The sequence below is a fragment of the Manduca sexta genome, chromosome 25, assembly GCF_014839805.1.
Source record: "Manduca sexta isolate Smith_Timp_Sample1 chromosome 25, JHU_Msex_v1.0, whole genome shotgun sequence".
NCBI classification, from domain to species: Eukaryota; Metazoa; Arthropoda; class Insecta; order Lepidoptera; family Sphingidae; genus Manduca; species Manduca sexta.
In genome coordinates this window covers 6,770,536-6,790,728 of record NC_051139.1, presented here as the reverse complement: position 1 = coordinate 6,790,728, position 20,193 = coordinate 6,770,536, and the positions used below count along the sequence as shown (strand labels likewise).

Genomic DNA, 20,193 nt, shown 5'->3' with positions numbered 1-20,193 from the left:
TTTCTATTCTAATTAATAGTTTCGGAGAAATGGGTGGAAAAACATAATAAAATACATGAGTAGGTGCCAAATCGATCTCCTTTTTTAAAGTTGGATATAAATGTGAAAATATGCACAGACTACCTGTGTACCTGGACTTCACATAAAACACCTGGATTTGAAAGAACTTAGGTAAATATTAAGCTTAAGTAATTAAAATATAAATATTTTCTAGGAATATGTTTTTTTATTTATTTAAAACAATAATTATGATCATCTAATGTATGGAGAGTGTTCTCTAATTGAAATACTCCAGCTATTCCTAAGCCACCGGGATTATTTGATTCATTAGTCACTTCATCATCAGAATCACTAAATTCGCTTTCACTGCCACTAGCTAAATTAAACGATACAGCCAAACAAATTAAATTGGATTGGATTGGATTGCTGTAATGTGTCTGGGGTTGATACCAGCGTTGCCGTTTTAGCGCTAGATTTGGAGGATTATAAATTGTTAGCGACTAACAAAATCAATCTAGCGACAAAAAATTATATTTAGCGACTTCTAGCGGATTTTTTCATAATATTAATAATTTTAGTTTGGTGGTAATATAAAGTAGATATCTGCCAACACTGTTGACAAATTTAAAATCACTGATTCTGTCACCGATTTTGTCATTTTGTGTTATTGGACCAATTATAATTCTCTTTGTATTGGACTTACTCATCTTGATAACGTCTGTGTAGCATTAGTAATTAATACAAATTTAAAATATCCTAATTCAACTACACAAATTATGGGTGATATCATTGGTACGTACTTTAATTTTCTTTTACAATATTAAAGACTAACGGGTATAAAGTTGAGCTTAAACTTTGAGCACAAACATCCAATATTTTTTTAAGGATATATTTATATTGGATACCTATATAGTAGGCACTATATTAATTTTTATACGATGTTCATATATACACTCGTATTTATAATTTTGATTTAAATATCACGCATTAATCATCAATGCCTATGTGATGAGTCATTGATTATTAATTTATAATTGTAAGATTATAAATTATATTTCCAGAATTCACCACATCGCCGTCACTGGGCCTTAGAAGCTTTAAAGTATCATCTAGTGGAATCAATTTTGATGTCAAAACGGCTGACTACGCAACAATAATTTTGTCCAGAACACCATTGAAAAAAGATATTACTTTGGCAAGTATTTTAGTACTCCTCACTACAGTAATCCAATTCAATACTATTATATCTTGCACAGGACATCCATAATAATTATGACCCTCTGTATGTGCGTTAACATCTTTGTATTAAAAATATTCAGCGTTTGAGTCAAAATGGTTAGGTATTTATTAATATACAAATATATAAATAGACTTATTTTTAAACAATTCCAATAAACTATCCCAACATCTAAGTATTTGTTATGGTAACATAAACTAACCAGAATAAATCATCTATAATCATATGCAACAAATTTTAATTGCTCTATTTTCACCATGGATCCAACAATAGTAGTAACAATCATTCATGTGAATCAGCTATAAACAAATGTTTTTGATTTTAGGTCAGAATAGATAATGACAGAAGCTGGATTGGAATAAATCCTAGGGATAGAGTGACCGCCAAGACACCAGATATTATTGCTGGGAATTTTTATAGTAGATTATGGCTGTCATGGGCTGGAGATAATATTAGTCTAGGAAAGGACGGATTTCTTGAACCAGTCCTCAAATATTCCAGTAAAACACCTAAATACATGTATGTTACGTTTCTGACAGAGAAAGGGTACCACCATACTGTACATTGGAAAGTTGAATGTAAGATTTTATAATTTTTATTTGAAATAATTATGTTTGCTTGTTCCAAGCCAAATATAGTCAGTTTTACATCTTGTATATAAATATCCAACGGTAAGTAAAGTAAATATCATGCACCTTATTATTAAAGACTTGAAGCATTATCAGTATTTTCCATATATATGATTACAATATTTTCTCTAAATGGTCTGTAGTCAAGGTATGCACATAGTAATTTTGACATTCCATTACTAAATGAAACCAAATACTCTCGTCTTCCCTTTGCTGACATTGTACCAAAAATCATCCATTAATAACAAATATTTTCACAAAAAATCCTGGTTTTAGTTTTATGAGTTTTTGATCATTTTGTAGTTTAGTGTGAATATGGCGTGTGGTGTGAGTGTATTCCTGACTGAAAGTATGATGTTGCTGCTGCAACTAATTTTCTTAGAGTAGTAATAGTTGCATTTTTTTTTATCTAGTTTGAAACCTATACTTTTCTTTTTCAAATCTATGGCTCAAGTAACTTATTGTAATGTGTTATATCCAAGTAGATAAGTATGTGCTTTCATTTAGTAATGCAATGTCAAAATGACTCATTATAAAGAAGAAAAACATATTGATAGAAAATTCCCAGCTTTATTTTAATATCTAAAACTGTATTGAATGACTTTTTAATAAGTTTTCACAGCCCAGAATTGAATTCTAGAGTAATATCAAAAGAACGAAAGAATGCCTAATTTTAATGTGGGCTGAGACTTTAAATAAAGTAGATGCATTAAGCACATATGCTGTATGTATTAACAATTGATGAATAGAATCTTTAGTAGATACAAAAATAAAAGTATTTTTCGGATTTGATTGCTATTTTTTATAATATCATTTTCTTATTAGAATCATTTACTTGCTCTCTATGCTGAAGAGAGGGTAGCCAATCTATGCCTTGTGCATCTACAGTTTCAACCAGCTTCTTGCAAAATAGATTAGCCTATCTTGGCCAATTCTTTATTGTTAATGGAAAAGAATAAAAAATATATAAAATGTAATTACATATTATGTTTATTTTCAGTGCCGCCGTTGCTCAAGGAACCTCCAATGAACAATATATCTAAAGGTGATGTTCATTGGGTGCCAACTAATACACAACTGCCTGATGATGTGTTGATTGGAGGATTCGAAAAAGAAAATTTATACATCATTAGAGCTAATCACAGAGGATCGTTCACGCCAGGCAAGTTTGTACCATCGGAAGGATGTGGCTATCTCGCCTGGGGCGGTGAAGCACATGAGAAGACAGAATTTGAGGTATTTTGAAGAATGTTGAATTGTGATCAACAATAATATAATACTGTTAGAAACTGAAGCGAGTTGATTATAAAATAAAAATAACTATCACTGGCTACATAAATACTTTCGCCAATAATTCACTATCCAACCGATTGCTACGACTGTCTATGACCAACTGTCCCGATCTATCAAATGCTCAGTGATTTTATAGCAAAAAAGTGTCTCCACAATATTTTTTATTGTAACAATACATATATTCAAATAAAAAAGGAGTCTCACTATTACTATTTCTATTTTTCCAGGTGTTATGCGGATACAATTGCGAATGGGTTGCTACTGGAGATGACAGAATACCAGTAGGAGCTGTGGAAGGAGGTTACTCAGAAGTTCGAAGGGAAGTGTTATATGTAGGCAGGGCTTTATATTACGGACATATAATTCCTGGAAAAGTGCAACCATCACATCGCGTGTGCTACATACCATTTAACGGCAAAGAAATCGCTGTGAAGAACTTTGAAGTATTAACAGTGCCAAGCAAAAACCGATACGCTAATAAGTATATACTGCCAAATCATTCCAACCATATGGTGGACATGGACGATGAAGAATTTGATGTGTCTGAAGAAGAAGAAGAAGATGGTATTATGTGGCAATGAATATATAAGTAATTGTTAATGGCTGTAATAATTTATTGTGATTACAAAACTTATATTTTTTATCGTCGTAATTCGTAGTTTACTAACATGCGATATCTACACATCTATACTAGTATGAAATAAAAAAGTTTGTTTGGATGTAGTGGATAATCTTTGAAACTATTCATATGAATTAAATAAATCTTCCATTTGTAATTATTCTGTATGTTCGAAGTAATATAATAATTAATATATTATACTACAAAAGAAGCATAAATAATTTGATCATTATTTGAATGCTGCGCTGGACGCATCCGAAACGTTGTCCCATGACCGGAGTTTAAAGCGAGCGGAAACGCAGGCAAATAATTGTATTATATTTTAATTTGTATACCTAGGTAATTAAATTGTACAATTAACGTAAATATGTAACATTATGAAATTAATATTCAAAATAAAAAATGTGTAATTTTGTATAAATCATTAATTCATTGCCTAGATACGCTAATATTCATTAAATAAGAAGAACAAATAGAAGTCCATGGTAGCGTCGGTCGTCCTTCAAAGCTATGTATTCCATAGGACCCACATGTTGAGTGCCTCACAGAAGATATTTATTATTGACTCACTCTTTAAAAACAAAAATTCTCTTGTAAATTCAATGGAAGCAATCGTATTTAGAAAATCTATCGTCTTACTAAACGTTATTTGGTGGGCTCAAGCGGAGTCGTATCGTATAGGTCGTATTCTCCTGCTAAATTTACATTTACGATCAATCTGTGCCAATCGGAAATGTACAAAATAAATGGGATTATATTCCGCGCATTTGATTTTGCTCTAGTCGAAGCCAGCCTTTAAATGCGTTAAAATATCGACTAACGAACTGGCTGTTTGCGAAACTATTTCTTTACCACCAATAAATATCTGTCATAATTTAAAATGCACTCATCTTAACCGCCAACTTACAAACTGTATCACATTTAAAATAATAAAAGGACTGTTTCTTTTTATTTATTTGTAATTATACTACAAAATGGCTGACGCTCCATCCACCACAGCTTCAGAATTTGCTCCAAGCGAGATGCCAGTCTCAGAATGGGGGAAGGTAAGAGGCTACACCTCATATAGTATATTACCAATTTTGCTTATACATCCCCCTGGTGTATCGAACCCAGCTGAATATAAATGGTTATTTACTTACATTATTTCATAGGGGTTTTCTCACAAAATGTGGAAAAAGCCTTATGTTTACAGGGGCCTCACGTAGTTCAGGCCTTTCGTTGAATTCAGCGAGCTCTTTTTTTTTAACATGTCAGCGGCACCCAGAGACATACATACACCGCTTAGGATATTTATATGTAATGCAGCATCTCCAGCAAGAGAAGCAACGACGTTTCCACCATACCCGCCGTATGCGACGGAGCCTGCGCCCCCAACAGACCCGAGCTAGGTCGTCATATCGACATAAGATAGCTTTTGACAGTTATAAAATTGTAACGTATATGCTACAGTTAAAACCCGTTCTCAGTTATAGCGCATTTTCCCTAGTTAGTAGTTTTGCACTAAATGCCTTTCTCTACCTGGAGTTCGATGTCTGTGTCCTATATAGCCATAGGCTCGTACCATATCACATTAGACGGAACACACGGGCGCAAAGTAGTTAGCGTCGTGCCTCCTTCGCCTTTCAGGGATAAAGACGTAGTATGTGTGTTTATGTGTAGGTATATATAATAAATACATTGAACTTCTAAAAAATTGTCTCAGTACTTATATTATGTTTGGTCTTTCCTCCATTCTGCTTACATAATGTGATTCAGTAGGTAGATACTATATACCTATTGGAGAGCTTTCTGAATTACGTGTATTAGGGTCCAAAAGCAACGGACGTGAAGTTATCCCGCCGTGCTGCGCGGGCGCATGCGAGATGTCTGCGCAGCTGATACTTTACCTCCCGAAACGGATTGTATCTAATTGCATACATGTCAAGTTTTGTTAAGTTTTGACTCGTTATAGGCACTATGTTTTTCGCTGCCTCCATATTTTGATAATAGTTAAGTACATAGAGGAAGATAGAAATCCTAATGCTATTTGATTCTTGCGACGTTGTGCTCCCAGTACCAACCTAATCAATCGTTTGCACATACTTACTTAGGTATCGATAATGTTCTTTGTAGGTATGAAGCGTAAATAGTTTAATCGTAGCTATCTATATAATAAAATGTCAGCCAGATCTCTCGGTTGCGGACCATGCTAGACGCAGACGAACCTTTCAAACCGGATCAAGCGTTACGAATATTTTATAAACTATTTATAGATATAAGATAGGCGCTTATAATATGCATCAGTATATAATCTGGTAAATAAATATAATAACTAGGTTGGTATCAAATGTGCTTACAATATGTTGACACAGCAAAAGTTCTCCTTCGTACTCGCTGTATGAATGGTATGCGTTTAGCAATTTTATGTCAAATATTTACCCATTGCAAATGTGCTATGGGTAACTGGACAGATAAAATAACCATATGCAGTCATCAGTATATGTTGCAACACATTTTATAATCGAGCTTGTTTTCATCACTGTATAAGTATGTGATACGTTTATGAAAATATTCAAAAAATATATCAAGATAAAAAAATTAAAAAGCAAACATAACTTAAATATATGTATATGAATTCTAATTCCAGTTATAAAAACTGTTTTAAATTTTGTTCCTCCCGCTATTTTTTTTAATCAAATTCCATTTTATATTGGAATCTTAGGAAACAAGAAATTATTACTTCACTTTCCTGATAAGATTGTACTATTAATCCGGTTTGTTATCAAGCTATAATTTATAAATAAGGTCAGTTGAATGTGTGATGAAAGATATACTAAGACGTGTTATGCAGATTTCCAAGGCCGAATAAGTGTGCTAAGCGTAATATTTGAGCGTAATAATAACGCTCGACTTTTCTCCAACGCTAAGTTATACATGATGCGAAACATTCATAATAAAACAATATTGGATTTAATTTAACTCATACTATATTTATTTTAAATTTAATATTTTGTAATTTTGTTTAAGAAAATTTCGGCCATTTAAAATATCAGTCTGTTCATGATAAATGAAAATATTCAAATCAACAGTTTGCTATACTCTGATTGAATTTATATTTGTTACTAATCCAATAATACATAGTTCACATTAATGAAGTATTATCAATTCATGTTATCATAAAGCTCACTCGTTAGTAAAATTCACTGCAAAGGACAACGTTCAATGGTGACAACCCTACTTATCATATAATACAGTTATCGCGTTAGCTTGATCCGGGTGATTACAAGTACAAATGTTTCGAACTGCACGGTCAATAATAGTGATCACTTTGATTCTACGGCCAGTTACTTCATTGACAGCTAGTCAAACTGTTACTTTGCCAAAACTATGACATTTGTGTTGTGGCCACTCTTATGTCTTACTTTAGCAGTTACTCTGCACATTCATTATGAACCTTGCTGTAAAAAATGATAAATTTGTAACATTGCGACAAAAATTACTGATGTTTAAAATAGCACCTCCTATATTAAAATTATTTTTTCGCCGTCCCTTTAGTTGTATCGGAATTAATTTGAAAACATTCCAATAGCATGCGACTAATGAAGTGTTTGCATCTTAGACCTTTACAAATTATCTACTGCGTGACCTAATAAATTAATTTGATTCTAACAAGGTTTGTTGTGTGCCAAACTGCATTGTTATCAAAGTTAGTGACCTGAATAATTGGTTCCCGGGAAGAGTTAAATTATTTAGCAACCCGCTGGGCTATTACGTAAAATTCAGCGATCGACAGAAACCATCGCAAAGCAAAAGCAAAGCCATAGCGATCAATTGTTAATTGTTTAAAATTTTGGTATCACGTAAACATTTGTTTGCTTATCGCTCGCTGGCCGCTCTGAGCGATTTTACATTTTTGCTACGACGCTAGCGCCAAAAACCATCGGAAGGCAATCAGAGGAACTATATAACGTCAAACACAACAGTGAAACAGGAAACAGTGTACTTAAAAGTTAACGAATATTATTAACCATAGTGTAATCAGTGAGTGACATTGTTATCTAAGCAAATACTATCAGTGTTCACCTAAAAACCTAAATTAAACTCAGTGGTCAGTTAACCTAGTGTCTGTCAGTATTCGCTCAGAGTGTTAATATAACAAGCAAATTTTATGGTCTGCCTGCATTTATACCTACATGCAACTAAAAATAGACTTTTGCAGTGTTACTAATAAGGAATACTCGTTTCCAAAAATATAACCTAAAATCTGGCAGTTGATTATTCAAACAATAACTGACTATTGTACTTTATCTTTAGAAGTGATATCAATCGATAATTTCAACAACTCAAATCGTGTGACTTTGGCCCGCTGGGCTATTACGGAAAATAACTAAAATAAAATGCTTTATTCATCACGTAGGCGAACATAGTTGCACTTATGATAAGTCAAGGTACATGAGAATATTCAATTATTACTTAATTAGATTAGCTTATATAAACAAAGACAATAAAATAAATGAAAAATATACTTAGTAAACAAAGCCAGCTCGGGCTGGCAGGGAAGAAGAAATAAAATTATGTATGTATGTATTTTTAAATAAGCAATAAGGGAGAAACGCGTCGCGATCCTCACCGGTGAGGACAATAAAAGCCCTAACCTAGCTAACCTACCAGCCTTTCACTAACTACCTAAGCGATGACTACCCGAAGAAGAAAGGCAGAAAGAAACTCCGGGCTTTATTTTTTGTCATCAATTGTCTATTCATTTATAATATTGTTATTAAATATATATATATTTTTTAATAAGTCTTTTCTATACAAAGTCTGATTCATTATCTAAGCTAATACACGCACATCACCGTAAAATTGCGGAGAAAATCCACATAAAAGTATTTAGCAATAACTAAAACTAACGAAAAAACAATAATACTAAAAATTATAAAAACTATGAAACAGTCAGTGTACAGCGTGCATACGCCTACATTTACAAACATAATATTTTTTCATTTCATATTTTGTCGCAGATCTTGGTCAATATAATTAAGATTATAAATTTTAAGGCTGGTGCAACAAAATGATCGGTCGGTCGTCTATTATACATTGATAATTCAATGAGTCAATATAAAATAAAATATGTCACATAAATTTAAAACTGTTACCCAGTATAATGTCAAAATTGTAGAAAGGTACACATGAGACGTTTATGTAGTTAATTTATAATATTGGCGTTAACATAGGGTTGGACAGGGTGTGCAGGACTGTTTTTAAACCTTCTGATCATCGAGGTAATCCTTTACATTATAATACCCTTTGACATTAATTCGCGCTTAACATGACACTTAAATTTGTAGCCGGGCAGATTGGTTATTTCAAGAGGGATTTTTATTATAAATTTGATACAATTCGCTAGATAAGATTTATTTGTTTTACAGAGCCGGAAATTTGGAACAACTAGTTTATTCTTATTTCTAGTGTTCAAACAGTGCAAGTCACTGTTTTTCATAAAAATACCTAGGTTCTTACGGACATACATAATATTTTTGAAAAATGTATTCAGCTGGCAAAGTCAGTATATTCACCTCCTTAAACAGTTCTCTAAGGGAATCGCGAGACCGAAGGTTATAAATTGCACGAATCGCTCTTTGTAAAATAAAAATGGTCTGCAGATCTACTGCAGTACCCACAGAAGAATGCAATAAGACATAATGCTGTGGAAGTAAGCGAAATATACTAACCTTGCCGTAGCCACATCAGTTAAATATCTGATCTTCCTAATAGCAAAGACTGCAGAACTCAATTTACTCGAAATTCTTTGAATATGGGGTCCCCATTGTAATTTCCTATCGATAGAAACCCCAAGGAAGACTGTAGAGGGTACTAATTCTAGTTTATTCCCGTCTAAATCAATATCAGTTCCATTAATCTTGTTCAGTAACGAGAATCGAACACATTTAGTTTTTGCTGCATTTAATAGAAGATTATTGGCAGAAACCAGTCAGAAATCAATTTAAATACTTTATTAAAATTCAGCAATCGACGAAACCATCGCAAAGCAAAAGCCAAGCCATAGCGATCAATTGCTAATTGTTTAAAATTTTGGTATCACGTAACCATTCGTTTGCTTATCGCTCGCTGTCCGCTCTGAGCGAATATAATGCAGTTTTGCTAGAGCACTAGCGCCAAAAACCATCAGAAGGCAATCAATGGAACTATTTAACGTCAAACTTAAAACATCTGATTGTATTGTTACAAATAAATGGTAAACATTGCTTTTTTTGGTATTTCATCCCTGTGTTAATGAAAATCATATTGGACACAGTCCACTCTTAATTTCAACAAAAATAATGAAGTGCGCCATGAACAGTTAGTGAAACATTGAAACATGTGTTAAACATTGTGTAAGGATTGTTGAAAGTTAACAAGTAAAATAACTAAGCTTCCAATAGTACTTCGTTAAAGAGACGATGGAACCAAATCTACTTTGGATTTTATACGGCATTGATGTATTTTAGAAACAAGGTAAGTTGTTACATTATAAAATTACAATAGATTAACTAGTAGTAAATAACTTCATGCACTTTTTGATAACTTTGTGCAATAAAATAAAACGTTAGTAGGTAGTGTAAGGAGTACGCTGTTTCCCAGTGTTATGTCACATTACAATAATTTGTTTTGATTTTTTAGGATATCAAGATGAACAGAGTGTCAAAAGAACAGCTTGAGGTTTTGTTGGAGTTTTTATAGTTCTTACAAGAACATCATTCTTTAGCCAAAGACATAGACTCGGCACCACATTCAAAGAAACTTTCGATAGTCAGTGGAAACATCTACCGATAAAGCTGAACTCTATTGGTTTAGGTTCATCCAAAACTGGAGAGCATTTGAAACGGTAATATATTTTACTATAAGTATTTTTATAACTATCTTCCAATAAGTAGTATGTATAATTAATGTTATGTGTATCTATTTTAGTACTGGGCTGATATTTAATAAGAGCAAAACCAGACTTGCTAAACATAGATGGAGTCTGACTGACTGACTGGCAGCGGTCTGAGTACACGAAAAGATATTTCGAGATGGACAAAAAATCTGTCATTGGAGAACAGGCTCTGTTTGGGATGTAGAAAACAGAGTTCCAATCTTGTAAACTTTACCATAAATATTATGTATATTAAAGAAAAAAGATTTTTATTTAATAACTAGCCTTGCCAACTTCACAACATGTCAAACATTTTTACTTTTTTTATTTTATGTTTTCTTGTGTAGTTCACATTAATAATAATCACATTGAAATATAGTTTATTTCACTCAGGAATAATGTAGCTTTCTACTGGTAATAGAATTTAAAAAATGAATTCAGTATTTCCAGAATTAACTTAGTGCTAACAATCTTATTAACTTAGATTTTCACACACTAATTTGAGTAATTAATTAAATCATTTTTTTGTTTTAAATGTACATAGTACTTACATGTATACAGTAGCATGTTTTATATAAATAAAAATGCCGTTTAGAATTTGATTAATAATTTAATACAAAAATTAAATTCAAATTATCTCCTAGTCGACTACAAACATTGCACAATTCTGTGTTGTTGGCCCTTAACAATGGGAGCTCCTCAGGCTCCCTATTATCGGAGTGTGATGGAGCTGACACCTAGTTATTACTGTCTTCTTCTATATCTTTATTTGCCAAAGGTGGAACTAGCAGTCTGAGTCTGTAGCAGATGTACAAAACAACACAGGCATTGGTAATTATTGCTACCATATTATGATGATCATAATCCAACACTGTGGCTAGCAAACTTTCCAACATGCTTTAATATTCCAATGTAATGCTCAATCAAATTCCTGGCGAAGTTGTAGTAAATATTGGTATAATGTTCTGTGGAACCTTCTTCTGCATTCACAATTGGATTTGAAAGCCATGTCATTAATGGATGCCCCAAGTCCTGCAATTTAAAGTGTTTCTCAATAAGATTACATTTAAATAATTTAATATGTATGTTTATCAAAACTATTATTACATACCTAATAACCAGATCCTTTCTCCTCTACTGTGTAAGTTTTGTAATTGAGCCTGCATTTCACAGTTTCTCCAGATATATGCATCATGACTCATCCCACTAAATGATGCATCCACATTAACTATATTTGAATCACTGTAACATATCTGAAAACATAATAGATATTCTGATACATATGGTTAGTAATAAAATTAAATATTATTAGGTGTATGTATTAAAATTTTACTTACAACTTGAACATTTATACCGTGGTAATCCTTTCCATTAAAAAAATATTCAGCATGTTAATCAATGCAACCCACACAGCCAAATTTGTTTGAAAAACTGAAAGAAATGAAGTTTGTAAATTTTACTTTAAATTAAATACAATTTTATATAATTAGGACCATACCCATATATGTCATTATTTCTTTGCTGCCATGACTGAGGGAAACAAATATATCTCATCAAAATTTCTCTCAATTTAGAGCTTTCATCACCTTATTTACTAAATTTGACACATTAGCTTGGCTCAGAACATGTGACTAGCTCATACCTGCAGGTTTTTGATATGAGCCTATAGTGAAGGAGAGTACTGTTAGCACCTGTTATGGAAAATGTAATCGTAAAGACTATTTATAAATTTTTAGACAATGTATATAGGAACAGAAATAACAAAATAGCTTTACTCACTTTACACTCAACACAAATTTTTATTTCTCCTGCGTGTTTGCGACTTATAAGGCCTTAATTCATCGCACAATTCTTGGGATTTAATTATTAGGCAGATCCAAAGCTTCGGCATCATCTCGAAGATTGCGCCGCAAAGTAGATGTCTTACGCTTTTCTAGTTTCCCCATTCATAGCTTCTAACAATAAAATACACTAGCCATATCCAAATAGGCACAAATTGAAACAAAACCCTTAATAATCAAATTAAAACTATTAATAAACAGCGTTGCGAACTGGAGCGATCAGCGAGCGATCGACCAACAATCAATGATTTACCATTTGCTATTTGACAGTTGTATTTGTTCGCTGATCGCTATTCGATCGCTCTTAAAACTCATACGTAATACCAAAATCTGCTGTGTCTATAGAGATTGAATGCTGTTTTACTTTACCGATTGTTCGACAGAGGCAGCACTGTGTTAAAACCGTTTGCTTTGCTATCGCTTTGTTTTTGCTCTTAGGTAATACGAATTTGACGTTTTTAGCCATTTGAAAGCAAAAATTGTACAATTTTTGCGATCGCTTTGCTATTGCAAATTACGTAATAGCCCTGCCGGTCTACAGCTGACTCGCGTTATTGGAAAACTGTCGGTATCTATATGTATATGGACAGGGTCATTTTTAAATAGCGTTAAGGAATGGAACCGCAAACTCGTCTTTGCTTTTGTAACATTGTGCCAAAAATCATTGCTTTTTATTGATATGTATTTTGTTCCAATCATATACCTTTTTATTTTACATCTATGGTTAGAGTAACTTATTGTAGTGTTTTTTTTCAAGAAGTTAAGTATCTAGTTTCATTCAGTAAAGCAATGCGAAAATGACATTGTATAAAATGAGTATATATGTAAGTATAATTGGTAACGTTACAGTATCAATAATACATATTTAATTAAAGGGGAAAGAATGTCATTTGATTATATTAAACTTTTTGCTTCATTAGAATTATAGTACAATAGCTATTGTGATGAATACACTATTACGATTTGCTTGTGCGTCACAACAAAACAATACAAATAACTGACACAAATATAAACTTACATTTAATATGATACAGCGATAAAGACGCTCGTTCGCAGTTCGTCGACCATTTGACAGTGTGATATGTAATATATGTATTTGGGGCTGACATATGTATTTGAAACACTAAAACTTATCTAATGCCTTGCTTGATGTTTAAAAATGTTTCTATAAAATCACCATTTCCTGAGTAATTATTATCTCACTGCAAGTTTTTGCTTAGCTCTAAGTATAATTAAAATATAATGTTTAATATGGCTCTTGGTATATAATACACTAGCTTTTGCCCGCGGCTCACCCGCGTTATAAAGATTTTCAGGCTAAAGTTTTCCGTTATAAAGTAGAAGTTTCCGGGCCTATGTTCTTCCCAAACAAACTGTCTCCATACCAAATTTCATCTTAATACGTTGGGTAGTTTTTGAGTTTAACACGTTCAGGCAGACAGATGCAGCGGGGACTTTGTTTTATAATATATTTTTTAGAACTTTTTAAGTGGAACAATCCCGTCATACATCATTGTTGCATAACTTTAACCGTTTATTTGAAATGAAATGATTTATTTGAATCTGTAAAATGTTATACATTATTTAGATTCCGTCAATATTAACTCTACCACCAGTTCGGAAGCAGTTTTTTTTTTTTCACCCAGAGAAGAACGGGCAACAAACTGGTGTTGCTCTTTTCAATCAGTTTAGGAGTAGACTACAGTACATGATAAAGTGAAAAGAGAAAAAAAAAAGTTTAGAGCAGTTCATTTATAGGCTCGTGAAATAAGGAATAAATTAATTTAAAATTTTATATGACTGCACAACCCTCTCAGGAATCATGAAATTTCTCTATTATCCTTATAATTATTTCCTCCCAGCACCTCTAGCAATTAGAAATTAGAAATGTAAGCGAAATGGGCAGAACAGTCCACACAAGCAGCACCCGTTCACGAGTATGACGCATGTGCCAGCCATCGGCCTCCTCAACCATATTGTAGGGATGTGGCCGACCCGTCACCGACGCCGCCGCAGGTACAGACAGTTAGAGTATTTCATACCCAAGCCGCTTACAGTTATTTTACAAATAAAGAGAAAGAAGAAAAAAAATATATATATATATATCTCGATCAAGTGACATGATTCCAAGACAATCACACAAAAATGCCTAGTCCCAGGCATTTATATCCTCTAGGTATTCTGAGATCTTGTAATAAGCTTTATTACACAACTTGCGTAATAGTGGCTTCGAATTTCGCAATATTTAAGGATTTGATCTCAGTGGGAACTTTGTTATAAAAATGTATACAGTAACCCTTAAAGACTTGCAGATCTTTTGGAGCCTTGTTTTGTGATTCAGTAATTTATTTTTGTTTCTAGTATTTCAACTATGGATATCGCTAACTTTTGGAAAATTTTCAATATTTTTATGGACATACACTAAGTTAGCGAAAATGAATTGTGATGTCATTATATTTGCTTCTTTAAATATTTCTCGTAGCGAACATCTAGGGCTTAGCAAATATATAGATCTTATCACTCTTTTTTGTAGAACAAATATAGTATTAATGTCAGCAGCACCACCCCATTTATCAGTTTACGCAGCGCAGGCAACGGAAGCTCTCAAAACTAATAATTTTCCCCGTTTTTGCAACATGTTTCATTACTGCTTCGCTCTTATTGGTCATAGCGTGATGATATATAACCTATAGCACTCCAGGAACAAAGGGCTATCCAACACAAAAAGATTTTTTCAGTTCAAACCGGTAGTTCCTGAGATTAGCCATTACTGCTCCGCCCCTATTGGTCATAGCGTGATGATATATGACTTTGAGCACTCCACAAACAAAGGACTATTCAACACAAAAATAATTTTCAGTTCGAATCGGTAGTTCCTGAGATTAGCCATTACTGCTCCGCTCTGAATATAGCGTGATGATATATAGCCTATAGCACTCCACGAACAAAGGGCTATCCAACGCAAAAAGAATTTTTCAGTTTGGACCGGTAGTTCCTGAGATTAGCCATTACTGCTACGCTCCTATTGGGTATAGCGTGATGATATATAGCTTATAGCGGTCCACAAATAAAGGGCTATCCAACACACAACGAATTTTCAGTTGAAACCGGTAGTTCCTGAGATTAGCCATTACTGCTCCGCCCTATTGGTCATAGCGTGATGATATATGACTTTGAGCACTCCACAAACAAAGGACTATTCAACACAAAAATAATTTTTCAGTTCGAATCGGTAGTTCCTGAGATTAGCCATTACTGCTCCGCTCCTATTGAATATAGCGTGATGATATATAGCCTATAGCACTCCACGAACAAAGGGCTATCCAACGCAAAAATTTTTTCAGTTTGGACAGAGTGGTTCCTGAGATTAGCCATTACTGCTCCGCTCCTATTGGGTATAGCGTGATGATATATAGCCTATAGCACTCCAGGAACAAAGGGCTATCCACACAAAAAGATTTTTCAGTTCAAACCGATAGTTCCTGAGATTAGCCATTACTGCTCCGCTGCTATTGGTCATAGCGTGATGATATATAGCTTATAGCGGTCCACAAATAAAGGGCTATCCAACACAAAAATAATTTTTCAGTTCGAATCGGTAGTTCCTGAGATTAGCCATTACTGCTCCGCTCCTATTGAATATAGCGTGATGATATATAGCCTATAGCACTCCACGAACAAAGGGCTATATAACGCAAAAGAATTTTTCAGTTTGGACCGGTAGTTCCTGAGATTAGCCATTACTGCTCCGCTCCTATTGGGTATAGCGTGATGATATATAGCCTATAGCACTCCAGGAACAAAGGGCTATCCAACACAAAAAGATTTTTTCAGTTCAAACCGATAGTTCCTGAGATTAGCCATTACTGCTCCGCTCCTATTGGGTATAGCGTGATGATATATAGCCTATAGCACTCCACGGACAAAGGGCTATCCAACGCAAAAAGAATTTTTCAGTTTGGACCGGTATTTCCTGAGATGAGCCATTACTGCTCCGCTCCTATGGGTATAGCGTGATGATATATGACTTTGAGCACTCCACAAACAAAGGACTATTCAACACAAAAAGATTTTTCAGTTCGAATCGGTAGTTCCTGACATTAGCCATTACTGCTCCGCTCCTATTGAATATAGCGTGATGATATATAGCCTATAGCACTCCACGAACAAAGGGCTATCCAACGCAAAAATTTTTCAGTTTGGACCGGTAGTTCCTGAGATTAGCCATTACTGCTCCGCTCCTATTGGGTATAGCGTGATGATATATAGCCTATAGCACTCCAGGAACAAGGGCTATCCAACACAAAAATTTTTTCAGTTCCAACCGAGAGTTCCTGAGATTAGCCATTACGGCTCCGCTCCTATTGGTCATAGCGTGATGATATATAGCTTATAGCGGTCCACAAATAAAGGGCTATCCAACACAAAAATATTTTTTCAGTTCGAATCGGTAGTTCCTGAGATTAGCCATTACTGCTCCGCTCCTATTGAATATAGCGTGATGATATATAGCCTATAGCACTCCACGAACAAAGGGCTATATAACGCAAAAGAATTTTTCAGTTTGGACCGGTAGTTCCTGAGATTAGCCATTACTGCTCCGCTCCTATTGGGTATAGCGTGATGATATATAGCCTATAGCACTCCAGGAACAAAGGGCTATCCAACACAAAAAGATTTTTTCAGTTCAAACCGATAGTTCCTGAGATTAGCCATTACTGCTCCGCTCCTATTGGTCATAACGTGATGATATATAGCTTATAGCGGTCCACAAATAAAGGGCTATCAAGACAAAACGAATTTTTCAGTTGAAACCGGTAGTTCCTGAGATTAGCCATTACTGCTCCGCTCCTATTGGTCATAGCGTGATGATATATGACTTTGAGCACTCCAAAAAAAGGACTATTCAACACAAAATATTTTTTCAGTTCGAATCGGTAGTTCCTGAGATTAGCCATTACTGCTCCGCTCCTATTGGGTATAGCGTGATGATATATAGCCTATAGCACTCCACGAACAAAGAGCTATCCAACGCAAAAAGAATTTTTCAGTTTGAATCGGTAGTCCCTGAGATTAGCCATTACTGCTCCGCTCCTATTGGGTATAGCGTGATGATATATAGCCTATAGCACTCCACGGACAAAGGGCTATCCAACGCAAAAAGAATTTTCAGTTTGGACCGGTATTTCCTGAGATGAGCCATTACTGCTCCGCTCCTATGGGTATAGCGTGATGATATATAACCTATAGCACTCCACGAACAAAGGGCTGTCCAACGCAATAAGAATTTTTCGGTTAGGACCGGTAGTTCCTGAGATTAGCGCGTTCAAACAAACAAACAAACTCTTCAGCTTTATATAATAGTATAGAAGTATAGATAACGCAATATGACAGGTAAAAAAAATCATCTTCACTCCATATGATGTCGAAAAATTAATAAGAAATGCTATCCCCAGGGCTATTACACATTACCATCCATTTAAATGGTATAGTATGTATTGAAAACGATTTTTTTTGTTTCAGAACGCGTTCACGAATTTCATACAGTGTGTGCAGGGTATAGTGGACACAGAAGTGTTACAAAGAGATCGAAGATGCCAAACCGAACGGCACCGTCGACGAAGTGTTCCAAAAGTAAGTTTTCGTGTAACATAAAGGATTGGGTCCTTCAGGCGAAGCGTGATGAAACAATCAATAAGACCGGCATAATTGTGCCAATCATCAAAGGATGCCAATTCTTGGTGATGGAAATTTTCCTTGGCCTTTACTAATAATATAAGTAATACCGACTGACGCGTCAAGTGAGCATGGTCATACTACCACGCAACTGAGGTAGTCAAAACATACGTTGTAATTCTAAACTACACTAAATAACAATGACGCTATTCGTACCTTTTTAACATGACCAAAAATATTCGTTTATTATAATGCCTCGAGTCAAGAACTCTGCAGAGGCCTTGATAGTCGGACGGCCACCGAGAGAATGTTTCCTCCCATTAGGTGTTTTGTCTACAAATTTTAAAACTTATATAGTTTTAAAATTAAACACCAATAATGGCTGTACCCTAGCACTGCCCATGTCGATGACAATGTCTATTTACCAGATGCATCAACAGGTCAGGCTTAATTTAAAAATATTGGTCCACCACTCGAAACAATATTTTTCATGTACCAGGTATTGCAAGAAGACACCGGTGTTTACAAATTGCTTCAAGACCCTCGAGCAGGCCACGAACCCGTGCTTCGCTGATGAGGAGCGCAAGAACATGAAGACTGTCCACAACGTCACCAACCAGCTGGTTGACTTCATCTGCTACAAAGGGGTGACAGGATAGCGCGTGAGTGCATTAATTATATCTAGAACGGAATGGTTAACACGTGTTGCGTCTGTGGCGTATTTGTTTGACAGTACGGCTGCAGTGCTGAGGTCTGATTCGATCCCGGGTCGGGCACTAATATTGTGTTTTATAAATTTGTGCCTTATATGGTGATTGGCTCGCTGCCTATCACACTATGGGACGGAATACACACGGCTTAAAGTGGGTACATTAGTTGCGCCTCTGCCTTCCTCTTCGGGCATAAAGGGGTGTGTTTGTAATCGTGAATTGGGCGGTAATTTTTACGGCGTACTTTACTAGGAATTTGATGTAAAGTCTGGTACCTCGCATAAATAATATTAACAACGCCACCCAGAAGTGTAAAGCATAAAAACATAACGTTCAAAACCCTTGCTACGTGGTACATCCATATTCAATGATTATAATTTAATGGAATAAATTTATAATTTAATATTTTAGATCTCAATTGGGACATTAATGTTGAACTTATCAATTATATCTTCAATATTTAGTGCTACTTTTCGGTTTCTTAAATTGTAGTGATGAAGAATATATAATCAAAACAAAGTGGCAGAACTGTCGCTTGACACAAAAACGTGCTAAGCGACAACATATTATGCAAGAGACCAACGAGTACAGACCACCATATAAGTTGAAATTGATAATACTAATTGATTTGTTCCAGTGTTCATTGCCGAGGGTGGTCAAGAGTGCTTCCAGGAAAAGCGGCCGGAGCTGGAGGCGTGCGCCAACAAGACCCTTGATGAAGACGTATCCTTCAAAGTGGACAACATCGCCACCGGAGACCTGCCTACACTGACCTTTGACGTGAGTGCCTCCTTATTACATACTGTACGGTTTATGCTATACAAACCGCACATTGTAACTCGCCGTGTACCTATAGTTGCACGGGCGATTCAGCATTTTACGTTACTATGTCATTTTCATTATATCAATGTATTCGCGTTCAGTTCACCTAAAGCCATCGTGCAATCAACATGACTAACATTTTAACTATTTTTAATAATCAACTTTTGTAAACTCAAATAAACAACAATCGCTAAATGGTCGCCTTTGACATCAACTCTACCTCAACAACATTAAAAGACTGTGTGGTACACACCATACACATACATACAGTCCGCGCGCGAGCTGTGAGGAATCTTATGTAGAATTCACGTAATTAATGCATTGATTAAGTCGTTATTACAGTATCGATGTAATGTCAGGCGCTGAAAGTGCAAAAAACATTCATTATCATAACAGAGTATCATCATATCTCTTTTCAAGGCTAATCAGGTGTTATCACATTTCACCAGCTAATGAACTGTGTAATAA

General features: G+C 34.8%; 1 protein-coding gene, 2 long non-coding RNA genes and 1 pseudogene across 3 annotated transcripts; 3 read left to right on the top strand and 1 right to left on the bottom strand.

The window, feature by feature from the left end:
• The first annotated feature begins 328 nt into the window (after window positions 1-328).
• Window positions 329-4,530, top strand: LOC115441739. The gene is made up of 5 exons (XM_030166640.2): window positions 329-792; window positions 1,062-1,195; window positions 1,563-1,815; window positions 2,867-3,102; window positions 3,387-4,530. Exons 1-5 carry the CDS (start codon window positions 777-779, stop codon window positions 3,738-3,740), a joined length of 993 nt encoding a protein of 330 aa, XP_030022500.2. The 5' UTR covers window positions 329-776; the 3' UTR covers window positions 3,741-4,530.
• A 5,238-nt stretch (window positions 4,531-9,768) lies between these two features.
• On the top strand, window positions 9,769-10,786 carry LOC119190597. The gene is made up of 3 exons (XR_005113016.1): window positions 9,769-10,276; window positions 10,442-10,646; window positions 10,730-10,786. It is a non-coding gene; the product is annotated as an uncharacterized LOC119190597 (long non-coding RNA).
• Window positions 10,787-11,714: 928 nt separating this feature from the next.
• Window positions 11,715-12,719, bottom strand: LOC119190637. The gene is made up of 3 exons (XR_005113040.1): window positions 12,456-12,719; window positions 12,014-12,107; window positions 11,715-11,929 (listed from the first exon to the last, which is right to left on the bottom strand). It is a non-coding gene; the product is annotated as an uncharacterized LOC119190637 (long non-coding RNA).
• A 610-nt stretch (window positions 12,720-13,329) lies between these two features.
• Window positions 13,330-19,872, top strand: LOC119190568 (annotated as a pseudogene).
• The last annotated feature ends 321 nt before the right edge of the window (window positions 19,873-20,193 follow it).

Coding starts and splice junctions, on each gene's coding strand:
- LOC115441739 (XM_030166640.2), top strand. Junction 1,196..1,562: donor TGAAAAAAGATATTACTTTG/GCAAGTATTTTA, acceptor TTTTGATTTTAG/GTCAGAATAGATAATGACAG. Junction 1,816..2,866: donor TGTACATTGGAAAGTTGAAT/GTAAGATTTTAT, acceptor GTTTATTTTCAG/TGCCGCCGTTGCTCAAGGAA.